The sequence below is a fragment of the Phocoena phocoena genome, chromosome 15 (genome assembly GCF_963924675.1).
Source record: "Phocoena phocoena chromosome 15, mPhoPho1.1, whole genome shotgun sequence".
Taxonomy (NCBI): Eukaryota; Metazoa; Chordata; class Mammalia; order Artiodactyla; family Phocoenidae; genus Phocoena; species Phocoena phocoena.
In genome coordinates this window covers 83,116,404-83,128,409 of record NC_089233.1, presented here as the reverse complement: position 1 = coordinate 83,128,409, position 12,006 = coordinate 83,116,404, and the positions used below count along the sequence as shown (strand labels likewise).

At 57.6% G+C, this 12,006-nt stretch overlaps 1 protein-coding gene across 1 annotated transcript; it reads left to right on the top strand.

The window, feature by feature from the left end:
- The first annotated feature begins 911 nt into the window (after positions 1–911).
- APCDD1L (APC down-regulated 1 like) lies at positions 912–10,510 on the top strand. The gene is made up of 4 exons (XM_065893317.1): positions 912–1,392; positions 1,633–1,771; positions 4,724–5,276; positions 9,740–10,510. Exons 1-4 carry the CDS (start codon positions 912–914, stop codon positions 10,508–10,510), a joined length of 1,944 nt encoding a protein of 647 aa, XP_065749389.1.
- Positions 10,511–12,006: the final 1,496 nt, after the last annotated feature.

Sequence of the window (12,006 nt, the reverse complement as noted above, 5' to 3'; positions counted from 1 at the left end):
CCCAAGTGCCCCCTGTCCGTGGGGACACCACAGCCCTGGTACACTGGTTGTTTATTTTCATCTCTCTTATTTGGCTGTTTAAAGCCTGTAAATCAGGTGTAGGATACAGCAGGAATATACAGGGACTCAGTGCTACACAGGATTTTTACTCATTCCTTCATTCAGCCCCTCCCCCTGCCTGCAGTGCAAAAGGAGCCATGGTTAAGCCGTCAGGCCACAGCTGATGGCCTGGCTCGAAGCCCGGCTCTGTCACCGGGGGCAGCCTGGGCCCCAGGCCAGCTAAGCCCGGGTCGCCCAGCCCGTGGCTCTACCCATCAGGCAGCGATGCCAACACCATCTCCTGGGCTGACGTACACAAATCTAAGATAATATAATAAAAATGCACGGAGCCGGTCCTGAGTGAACAGGAGCCACTGATGCCGTATCGTGGTCCCCGTCGGTGTCACTCCAGTATTCGCAGCTGGTCCCTGGGGACCCCGAGCGTCTCCCGGTGAGACCCCAGACCTCCAGGAAAGTGAGGAATCCACTGTGAGAGGCCGAGGGGGGCAGAGAGCTTGGGGGCCACGGGCCCCGTCAGACGGCTTCAAAGGGGCAGGGCAGGGACCCCAGCCTCCCTGGCCGAACTGCCCTTCCTGACCCTGCCAGGACCACGTGACTGTGTGCTGGGGGGTGGGCAGCAGGGGGCACCATGCATTCACTCCTCACTCAGCCCACACGCCCTCCTGGGCCTCCTGGACCGGCCCAGCAGGTCTCTCCAGCTGCCCGCCATCTCCGCCAGGCCCCCGCGCCCCCCGACCCACTTCAGCCACAGGTGTGGTGGGACGAAGTGCCCCGGGAAGGCCTGTCGCAGGAGCGGGGCCGGCGGGTCGAGGCGGCCGCCCCTGAGCGCAGCCTGTCGCTGTAACACCGGGATGCCGCCCTTCACCAGGCTTCCCATACATCCCGCCACTGGGGCTGCGTCAAGCCCGACTCTGAGCAGGGATGACAGTTTCCAGGGGAACTGCTGCTCTTTGGCAGCTGAAGGCCCTGGTGCTCTCACCTCTGAGCTGCTCCTAGAAGTGAAGCTCCCACAGCCAGGCCTGGCTTGTCTCCACGAGACGAGCCCGTCTGGAGAGGGCGGGGACCCCGGGCCTGCCCCACTGCTCACAGCCTCCTCCCTGAGGCCTCCGAGCCCTCCCCTGGCCCGGCTGCTGGCCTCACGCCTCAGCCTGACCCCACCACACGCATCCCGAGTGAGCACCACGGTGAGCCGGCGCCGGCCAGGTCCCACCTGTGGGGATGGACGACACCCGGGCCTGGCACCACGGAGGGACCATGAACGGAATGGCCACGCGCTGCGGGCACAGGTCTGGCCGCTCCAGGGGCAGAGGTCAAGCAGAGCCCGGGCTCCTGGTGAGAGGGGGTGGAAGTCCCACCGTCCAGCCCCTCTGAGTCCAGGCTGCCTCCTGTCCCGGGTGCAGGGCCCGTCCGCCACTGCCCGGCGGCACTCGGCCACGGCAGGCAGGCGCGCAGAAGGCAGATGAGTCCCGAGGCTGACTCGAGGCGCCCCGATCTGGGGAGCCCATTGCTGGCCAGGCAGGTGAAGAACCAGGGTGTGCTGGGATCACTGACCCGGGTCCGTCTGCTTTGCAGCCCACACTGCAGAGGCAGCCGGGATGGCAGAGGGTAGCCGCCTGCGCTGGGGACCACATTGCCAGCAGCTCCTGCCCAGCAGAGCGCCCGTCACCGCACTGCTGCCCCCACGCCTGGACGGGCCCTGGATCTCCACTGGGTAAGACCCTGCTGAGGTCACGCTGACCACAGGCCCCTGGGCTTGGAGGCTTCACCCACCCTGAGCCTCAGTGTCCCATATCTGTGAAACGGGCACAATTCGTGCAACTGTCCAGAGGCCTGCCAAGCACGTGCTTGCTGTCGCCCTCCCCAGAGTGAGCCTGGCAGGTCGGGACTGTGTCAGGCATCCTGCCCCAGCCACAGACAGCAACTGGAGGAAATGCACTTGTTCCACACACTGAGCACCTTCTGTGCAAACACTTATTGAGGAGCTACTATGAGCTGGGTGCAGGGAGGAGCTGCGGTGGAGACAAGCCCTAAACACAGAAATAAGTGACATAAACTTGAGATGGTGAAAGATATAAAAGGGAGGATGTGAGAGTGAGCGGCCCGGGAGGGCTCTTTCGAGGGCGGTCACAGAAGGCTTCTCGGAGATGGTGACATTCAGTCGAGATCTGAAAGGAGGAAGGAGTCAGCCATCCAGGGAGCCAGGGGCAGAGCCAGGCAGAGGCAGCAGCTGGGGCGAAGGTCCTGAGGCCGGAAGGAGTAGGCCAGAGAGGGCCTGGGGTCCTGCCTGCCCATCCAATTCTCCTTCTAACCTGACAGGCTCACCTGACCTTTCAGAGGCCTCAGTGCAGCTCTGGGGTGATGGGCTTTGTGCTCTGCCCTCATGTGCGGGGCAGCCAGCTGGGTCCTCCCTCCCAGGGTCAGGGAGAAGGAAGGCAGTGTCCTCCTCCACACCTAGTACATCCCCTCCTCCCCGGCCAGCCCCTTGGGCCAGTCCCATCCTGGGGTCAGGGACTGGACTTTCCATGTCCTCCACGCACCTCCCGAGGTCAGGGAAAAATCCAACTGCCAAGCATCTGGGGGAGGAAGGGGACTTGAGTTCCGCAAAGAGGCTCTGGGTGCATTCCCAGGCTCTGCCCCCTCCTCGACTCCACAGGCCAGGTGGGGTTCATGCACCACTGGCCGGGGTCACTCTGAGACAGAACTGAGACATGGGGAGGATGGGGACTGGCTGCAGGCTCTTCCTGCCCCAAGACAACAGCATTCCAGAGAGTTCTAGAAACTTCTAATATTTTCTTCCTAGAAAGTCCCCCATTGTACCCTTCAGACAGGCTTTGCTATTTTCTGGGAGTAGTGCAGGGAAAGATCCAGAGTCTGGGAACCACCGAGCTGTCTGGTGTGACCTGCTGCGTTCCTTTGGGCAAATCTTCCCACCCTCGGGCATGTGAGTCACCTCTCTCCATTTTTAACTACTGCCTGGACTGGTATTTCCTTACGATTTTTCTTTAAACCAACTTGCTTTTGTTGGTGTAAATACAGTCATGCATTTTTATAGCTTTATTGGGGGATAATTGGTATACTGTACACATTTACAGCGCTATGATTATTTTTAAAGGAAGTGTAAGATCACTATGGCTATGGGGAGCTGAGCCACTTGCCATAAATAGGAGGAAACCATAAAAAGAAAGTCTGGGTTTCCCTGGTGGCGCAGTGGTTGAGAGTCCGCCTGCCGATGCAGGGGACGAGGGTTCGTGCCCCAGTCCGGGAAGATCCCACATGCCGCGGAGCGGCTGGGCCCGTGAGCCATGGCCGCTGAGCCTGCGCGTCCGGAGCCTGTGCTCCGCAACGGGAGAGGCCACAGCAGTGAGAGGCCCGCGTACCGCAGAAAAACAAAAAAAGAAAGTCAATGAAAACAAAACAACATCATTAAATTTTCCCCTGATTCGCTGCCTGCCTAAGGCCCTGAGTCTGTTCACTCTGGGAGAAAAGGGAGATTGGTGTTAAAGACACATGAACTCCAACCGTGACTCTCTCCTTAATATAACCAGAAAGACTGAAAGAAAAGGGTGGGCGAGAACATATTTCTCCTGCTCCAGCAGCGCTGGTATGAAACATTTCGAGAAAATAACAGCACAGGTGGCACCTGGTCGGTGTAACATTGTGCAGGGGGTACCTGCCTGCTCTTTTTCCCGGGGAACTTGTCCACCATCCACCCCAAAGCCAGGGTGTGACTGGGGGTCTCGGAGTCATGGTTTCATCACCAGCAGAATAGGGCCCGGGGGTCAGGGCCAGCCTGATGCCTGGCTTTGCAAATAAAGTTTTATTGGCACACAACCACGCCCACCATGTACATACTGTCTCTGGCTACTTTAGCTCCAGAACCACGATCTTGAGTAACTGCCACAAAGACAGAAATATTTATTATCTGACTCTTCAGTGGAAAAGTTCTCTGGTTTAGATCAACAAGCCTGTCACAGATGTGGGTGAAATGTGGTGGCAGGGGGCCCGTCAGCTTAGCCAGGGGGGAGACAATGTAAGCACCGTCATTCACGGTTCACTCAGCGAGGACCAGGGTTTGGGGTTCCAGTGTGTGCCAGGCCCTGGACCAGGTGCCAGGAACCCAACGGGGAGAGAACAGGCAGGACCCTGCCCCCAGGAGCTCAGAGCACAGGGCTTCCCAAATGGTGCGAAGGAGCCCCCGTTTCTTAAGCTCCTCCCAGGTGCCACCACTGTGCTGGCTGCTTCCTCGAAACCCTGACTGTGCATCCAGGGCCTCCCAGTCCCAGAGCAAGGAGCCAGGCGTTATCCAGGCTCACGATCCTCAGGAGGGACGGAAATGGGATTTGAACCCGGGTCCTCTGGCTGCAAAGCCTGTGTGTTTCTTGGGCCAAGGGGGATCCATGGGACCCGCGGGGAGCCGGGCCAGGAGGGTGGATGTCCGCTGTAAGAGGCATTTGGGATGGCATGGAAGGACAGCTTCTGCTGAGGCCACAAGGCAAGAGTGGAAGGCTCCCAGCCCTCAAAGTGAGGCTGAGATCAGTTGGGGAAACTGAGGCTGCAGGCTCCCAGCCCTGAGCTGAGGCCTGAAACACAGGCTGTAGGAGGGGGATCCCGGAGCGAGGCTGGGGGACTCACTGCTCTGCCCAACCCCCCTCTGCCCCCGCAGCTGCGAGGTGCGCCCGGGACCCGAGTTCCTCACCCGCTCCTACACCTTCTATCCCAACCGCCTCTTCCGCGCCTACCAGTTCTACTACAGGGACCCCTCGTGCCGGGAGCCCACCCACTCACTGCTCATCAAGGGCAAGGTGCGCCTGCGCCGGGCCTCCTGGGTCACCCGGGGCGCCACCGAGGCCGACTACCACCTGCACAAGGTGGGCGTCGTCTTCCACAGCCGCAGCGCCCTGCTCGACGTGGCAGGGCGCCTGGACCAGAGCCGGGCCGGCCGGGCCTGCGCGCGCCGCCTGCCCGCCGCCCGGGCCTGGCTGCCGGGGGCCCTGTACGAGCTTCTGGGTGCCGGGGCTGAGCGAGACTGCGCGGCCGCCCTGGGCTTCACCATGCACGAGCTCAGCCTGGTCCGTGTGCAGCGCCGCCTGCAGCCCGAGCCCCGGGACGCGCCCCGGCTGGTGGAGGAGCTCTACCTGGGGGACATCCACACCGACCGGGCGGAGCGGCGGCACTACCGGCCCACCGGTTACCAGCGCCCGCTGCAGAGCGCCCTGGTGAGTCTGGGGCCCCGGGAGGGCGAGCTCTGACAGCCTGTGGGATCTGCCCCTGCCTAGGGCCCTCTCTGCACAGCCCCCCTCCCCCGACCCCCCCACCCGCACTGGTCTGCTTGCCTCAGGACCTTTGCACATGCTCTTCCCTCTGCTCGAGACATCTTTTCTCAGGTTTGGACAGAAGGAACTCCTGGGGAGTCTTCTGGAGTGTGGTCCTCCTGACATTCTCCTCGTGGACCCGGCAGGGTCCCTTCCTGCCCCTGCTATGCACGGGCAGGTCCCCCCTCCCTCAGTTCCCGGCTCAGATGTTCCCTCCCATCCCCACTCTGCACGGTTCCCAGCACCCGGCACACTCTGGGCTGCACTGTTTGTTCACTGGCTGGCCGTCTTCTCCCAATATCACCCGTGGCGGGGGAGGCCCTGTGCCCCTCCGTGTCCCCACAACTGGCCCAGGGGCTGGCACACGGGCTGGGCCAGTAAATGCTGGTGAATGAACCAGGGGGGCAGCTCCTCCAGAGCTCTGCCAGGCGGCCGCACAGCCCTGGAAGGCCCCTCTGGAAAGCTCCATGTGGACCCACTGTTACCCCGCAGCCAGCGGCGCTGAGCGCTCCCTGTCATAGTAACATCAGGCGGAGAAGCGCTTTCTCAGACTCTGTTCTCAAGATGCCGGCACCTGGGCATCTCCTTAGAAAGCACAGTCAAGTTCGCGGGTCTGGCCTGGGATTTTGCATTTCTAACAAGCTCCCAGGTGGTCCATGGACCACCCTCTGGGCAGGAGGCTGCAGTCTAAAGGGAGATGCCCTCTCTTTGAGATGTGCCCACCCCAAAGTGAATTTCACGTAAGTCAATTAACCTAGACTTCAACTTAAAGACATCACAAACATACTCTCCTGATTTGGGGAAGATCTGATAGCCCTTTTTTGTCCGATGAGCACATAGGCAAAAAGAAACTGAACTTTATGTAGGTAAAGTTCTCCTGGCACATAGCACAGAGCCTGGTGGGCAAGGCTAGGGCCTCGTGACCACTCCAGTGAGTCTGGTGAAACCCCAGGACCCCTCCTCAGAAAAATATTTGTAAATATTGTAAATATTGTAAATATTTGTAAATAAAAGACGTGGGATTTAAACAGAAACCAATTCTATGAAAAGAGTTACCCAAGTCTTAAAACACTCTGAGGTGGGAATACCATGAATGGGAATTCTTTATTCTCCCGATTTCAAAGTAGCAATGAGTATAAACAGTGTTTCTAGTATCTGCAACACTGTTAATATGAGATCGGCCACAAAGCAGAAGTTTCCACTGAAGCTACAGGGGGTTGTTGCCCACATTCACAATTAGAAGAAACTTTTGATTTCAGGTTGAGGTTTGTAAAAATGAAGTCGAGGTTAGGACTCTGGGTTAAGAATGTCTGTAGGAAATACCCAAGGGATATCTTTCAAAAGTGAGAATGGACGGATGGATGGGGGAATGGATGAGTTCAGGCATCCCTGTCAAGTGCTCTTTGAGCCCACAGGCAACCCTCACATGTTCAGCATGTACTGAGTGCCTGCTGTATACTAGACACTTACGGAATTAAACCAGATGGGGCAACATGTCACCCCTGAGAGCAGCCTCTTGTCAAAGCATCCCCAGTGTGTGTGTGGGGGGAGGGGCACCAGGTTTGAGCCCATCTGCTCTCCTTCTCCCACCTCCCTCCTCCCAACCCAAGATCTGGGTAGCAGAGAAGAAGCACAGCGTGAAGCCCTCGTGATCAGACAATCAGCCCGAGTTCTCTTCATGACCTCGAGACGATTCCCCTTTTGGCAGCCAATGTTCTAGGCTGGTCTGACGCCCATCCTTCTTAGACCCGAGAAGGCGCTGGTGGTGGGGTGATTACCGGCACCCACCACCTCATTAGGAGGGCACACTGCTCTGAATGCAGAGAGAACGGACCCCAGGGGCACGGAGGATGACAATGTCATGTCTCCCCAGGCCAGGCTCTGGGGCTGCAGACTCCTGCCCTCCTGCTGCCTGACCAGCCAGGGCGGCCCATGCGACCTGCAATGCAATTGCCAAGCAGGACATACAGGACCAGCGGGGCCAGATGTATGGGTGTTAAATTAAACGTCCACTCACCAACCGCCCCCCTCCGCATAAGAAAAAAGAAAAAGGAAGACAATTTCACAGAAGGATACACTGCAGATAAACCCCCCAAGTAACGAATCAGTCATTACCTTATGCTCTCCGGAGCCCAAGCCTTGCCCACAACCCAAACCAGATGGTAAACATGAACATTTTTAGAAGTTAATTAATTGAAAACCAATTTGATTCCCAAATTCATTGCCTGGATATAGAATCCTAATCAATCAGTCACCGCTCGAGCAAAATCATCTAAGCCTGGTGTCGCCTCTGGGAGTTAACTAGAAACTGTATGTGCTGTTGGTATAACTTTACATAATGGGCTTAAACCAGTAAGAGTTTGGCTTGCACACACGTGTGAGTTCTGCTGGCTGGGGCCTTGTTTATTAACGCGTGCAACTCCGGACCTGTGCACAACGATGCCTGGAAGGTTTTTGATAGAGACAGGTACTTTCTTCCATCCCCTTCCAGAGCGTCAGAGAGGGAAATGCTTTCTCTCTCCCTCTCTCACCTTCAAGCCTTGCTGGTTCGCCATTCGTTTCTGCTATGCAGAAAACTGCTTGCCCCAAATTACCAACCAGCATCCCCAGATGTCCTGTCTGCAAAAGATATCTCTTTTGAGGGAGAAAGGCAGCCCTGAGATTATTTTGGTGTAACGCACTATGTCCTGTCAATACACATTAGTGTAACAACAGTTGGAATGTGGGTTAAAATGCCTAAATTAGAGGAGACTCTTACCAGCCAGCGTTCCAATTACCTGCACTCCAGCTAACTACCCAGCTTTCTTGCTTCTTTCCGTCACAAACCTTTCGGTAGCCATTTATTAGCATTTCCAAGTGCCTTCTAGTCCTCTGGGTCAAAATCCCCCAAACCAAAAATAATATCGTTTTCTGTATTATGGAAAAAAAGGCAACTTTAGGTTCACCGTAGAAATAAATAAGAAGAGCTTATAATGTAGCAATCCAAGATAGAAAAAAAAAAAAAAGTCTGTTCTCAATCATCCAATATTTTCTTTCTAAACTGCAACTCCCAAATGCCCCCTTGTTTGGCATGAAACTCATCCAGCAGCAATCTATGGAAATCTTTTGTTTTTTGAACAAAAAACATTGGAGCTGTTTTCCCAGCTGGGGCTTCAAGATGCCTTTCCCCTTCCCTGTCCTGTGTGCACCCATGGCCCTGGGTGTCCTTCTGGAACTGCAAACGCTGGGGATGCTTGCTTTGACAAGTGGCTGTTCCAGGACATTTACGTCTCAGAATGATGCTCTGAACTAAATTCTGGGCAGCAGCTCCCTTAAAAAAAAAAAAATCTGTATCTGGTTTCTTTTTGGCCTGGACTGAGCTTTTACACTCCAGAATGCAGACCGACTACTCCCACGCAACTTGGTTTAGCATCTGCTTCCTGTTGACGTGTTTTACTGTAAACCCAGCTCGTGAGAATTTATAAGACAGGGGCAACTGTAAATAAGGCCAAAGCGAGAGGAAAGCAGCCTCGGGCAACTGAGGACTGTGGCCGCACCTGACAACCAACGCAGAGGGGGCTGGGTTTCCGATTATAAATAACACAAGCATGAACATCTTTGTGCCAAATCTCTTTGCAACTTTTCAGCCACGTCTCAGCACAGACGCTCAGCAAGGGCATGAGAATTTTAGTGGCTGTAAGGTAACAGTGCATGAAAAGTGCTCGGCACAGCTCCTGGCCCTTACGAAGCACCTAAAAAAGAATGGGTTGGGGGTGGGGGAAGTAACAACAGGCAGGAGAAAGGCAGTAAACATGAACGGTCGAATTTCGGGACCAAGCAGGCCGGGTGTGGGAAAGGACAACTTCTTTCAACTCCCAGGACACAAGTTCCAACCGTCTCTCCTTCCTTCATTTGCCCAATACACCTGCTGCGAGCAGGTACTACTGTGCTAGGCCCTGGCGATGGAGCAGCCACAGAGAGACAGACTGGGCTTCCTGGAGCTCACTCTCCAGTGAAGGGGAAGGAGTGGAGAGCAGAGGAAATAGGGCGTGACACGTCCCTGAGCACTAGAAGGGGCTGAGGCCCACCATACAAGGGGTGGTCGGGAGAAGTCTCTCTAAGGCCTCTGAGCTGAGACTGAGAGGTCGGGAAGGAGGCAGCCAGGCTACGTGCCGGGGGGAGTTCCGGGTGGAAGCAGCAGCAGGTGCAAAGGCCCAGAGGATGGAGGAGCCGCCTGAGGTCCACGAAGAGTGAAGTGACCGTCCGGGCTGCAGGCAGGGAGGGAAGGGGTGACGGGCGGCCGGGGGCGGGACCCCGAGCCAGCCCGCCGCGGGTGCACCCTGACCTCCCCGCCTCGGAAGTCACCGCCTTCCCTTTGTCTCCGCCAGCACCACGCCCGCCCCTGCCCGGCCTGCAGCCTCATCGCCCGCTCCGACGAGCACCACCCGCCCGTGCTGCCCCGCCAGGCGGCCCTGCCCTTGCGCCTGGGCGGCCGCTGGGTCAGCCCCGGGTGCGAGGTGCGCCCTGCCGTGCTCTTCCTCACCAGGGTGTTCACCTTCCACGGGCACAACCGCTCCTGGGAAGGGTACTACCACCACTTCTCGGACCCCACCTGCCGGCAGCCCACCTTCACCGTTTACGCAGCCGGCCGCTACACCAAGGGCACGCCGTCTGCCAGGGTTCGCGGCGGCACCGAGCTGGTGTTCCAGGTCACGCGAGCCCGCGTCACCCCCATGGACCGGGTCACCACGGCCATGCTCAACTTCTCCGAGCCGAGCAGCTGTGGCGGCCCGGGGGCCTGGTACCTGGGAGCCGAGCGGGATGTCACCGCCACCAACGGGTGCCTGCCGCTGGGCATCAGGCTCCCCCACGTGGAGTACGAGCTCTTCAAGATGGAGGAGGACCCCCTCGGGCAAAGCCTGCTCTTCATCGGACAAAGGCCCACTGACGGCTCCAGTCCCGACACCCCGGAGAAGAGGCCCACATCCTACCAAGCACCCCTGGTGCTCTGTGACAGGGTGGCCTGGGGCTTCTCCAGGCCTCCGCGGCACAGGCCTCTACTGCAGACGCCCGTCAGCGGCGGGGGGCTGGGCCCCCCAGCGGCCCCTCTCCCCTCCCTGCTTCTGGTTCTCGGGCTGGCCTTCCTCCAGTGGCTATGAAATTGGTCTCTGACTTCCAGACGGTGCCTCAGGACACTCGTCCGACCCCATGGACTCCCTTCCGGCACAGACTCCTCCACCCGTGACCGTCCTGGACAGTTACACAGTGGCTCAACACCCGAGTTTCAACAGCGCCTGCAGAGTCTACACCACGGCTAGCAACTTGAATCATGACCACAAACGGGCATCGCAGCAACGCCAATTGCTCCGAGTTCCCAAGCGCTCCCTCCCAGCTTTCCTGGGCAGCGCGCGGACCAGCGCCAGGGAGTGCACCACACCCGTCTCCCTGCCCGACGGCACCCCAGTGCCCTCCCTGAGCCCTTGAGATTCAGGGAAATGGAAACACGCTTCTGCACGCGCCTGCTGCCACTGCTCTGCTGAGTCTGTGGGTTGTTGTTTAAAGATTATTAATTTGAATTTAGCAATACAAACTGAAACCCGAGCCATGAATTAAAGATGCTGCTTCGGGCTCTCGGTACGTCTCAGCTCACTGGCAGGGGGCTCGGCTCGTCTCTTTGGGAGCCTCTCGGCTTTCTCGAGTCGTGACTGCTGGTGTTTTGTCTGCGGCTGCCTGTGCTTCTGCGAGTCGGGCCTCGAGCTGTCAACACGGCGAGCGGGTGAATCCAGCCCTCCCCGGCCAGGAAGCAAATAAAGGCAGCCCCATCCACACCAAACCCCAGCGTGTAGGGTTGGCAGCCGGGGTCAGGTCTTTGGAGGAAAGCGGCGCTTCCAGCCTTTGGAAAGTAATTAATACTAATGACAGCGGTGACACTAATGTGCTCTGTAATTAGCCCTGCACAGGCGTCCTCTGTTCTCAAGATTCCCTGTGCTTGGCTGACAAGGAGGGAGAGAAACCTCCGACGCGTCTTGGGGACCATCCTAGGGTCAGCGGGCAACCTGGCCACATCTGGAGGAGGAGGGAGCGGAGGGCCACACCTCACCCAGCCTGCTCGCTGCCGTGCTGATGTGCTCAGAGGGGGCTGTCATCAAGGTGGGGACAGGCTGTGCCTCTCCAGGGACCCTGACTGTGTGCCCAGGGCCTCGTCAGTACACTGTGAAATTAACTGGCAGCCTGGTGGGCTCAAGGGTTTCCGGGATGCTGTGCCGATGATTCACGCCCTCCTTCTTCTGCCCGAACCCTTGTCTCTGGCTCTTATCACAGATCTTGAACAACAATTGTCTGTGAGGCTAATGGTGCTTTCAGAGGGAAGCCCTTGTCCTCTGTTCGGCTGTGTGGGGTTCAGTCAGCCCGCTGAAATTGCCCTAACTTATCTACACAGCCTTCTTAAAAACAAAACAAAACAAAAAACCCGAGTTAATATTCTCTGTAGGTCTCAGAGAGCTATGAGTGTTCGTGGCGTATTTACCGAAGTACAAGAAATAATTCGTTTATTTACAGTCTCAGACTGCATCAGGGTGGGCGGTGTGGCAGTGTTCCTGGTGGGGATGAGGGTGGGTGGTGGGAACATGTCCACGGCTGAGCAAGTCTTGTATCC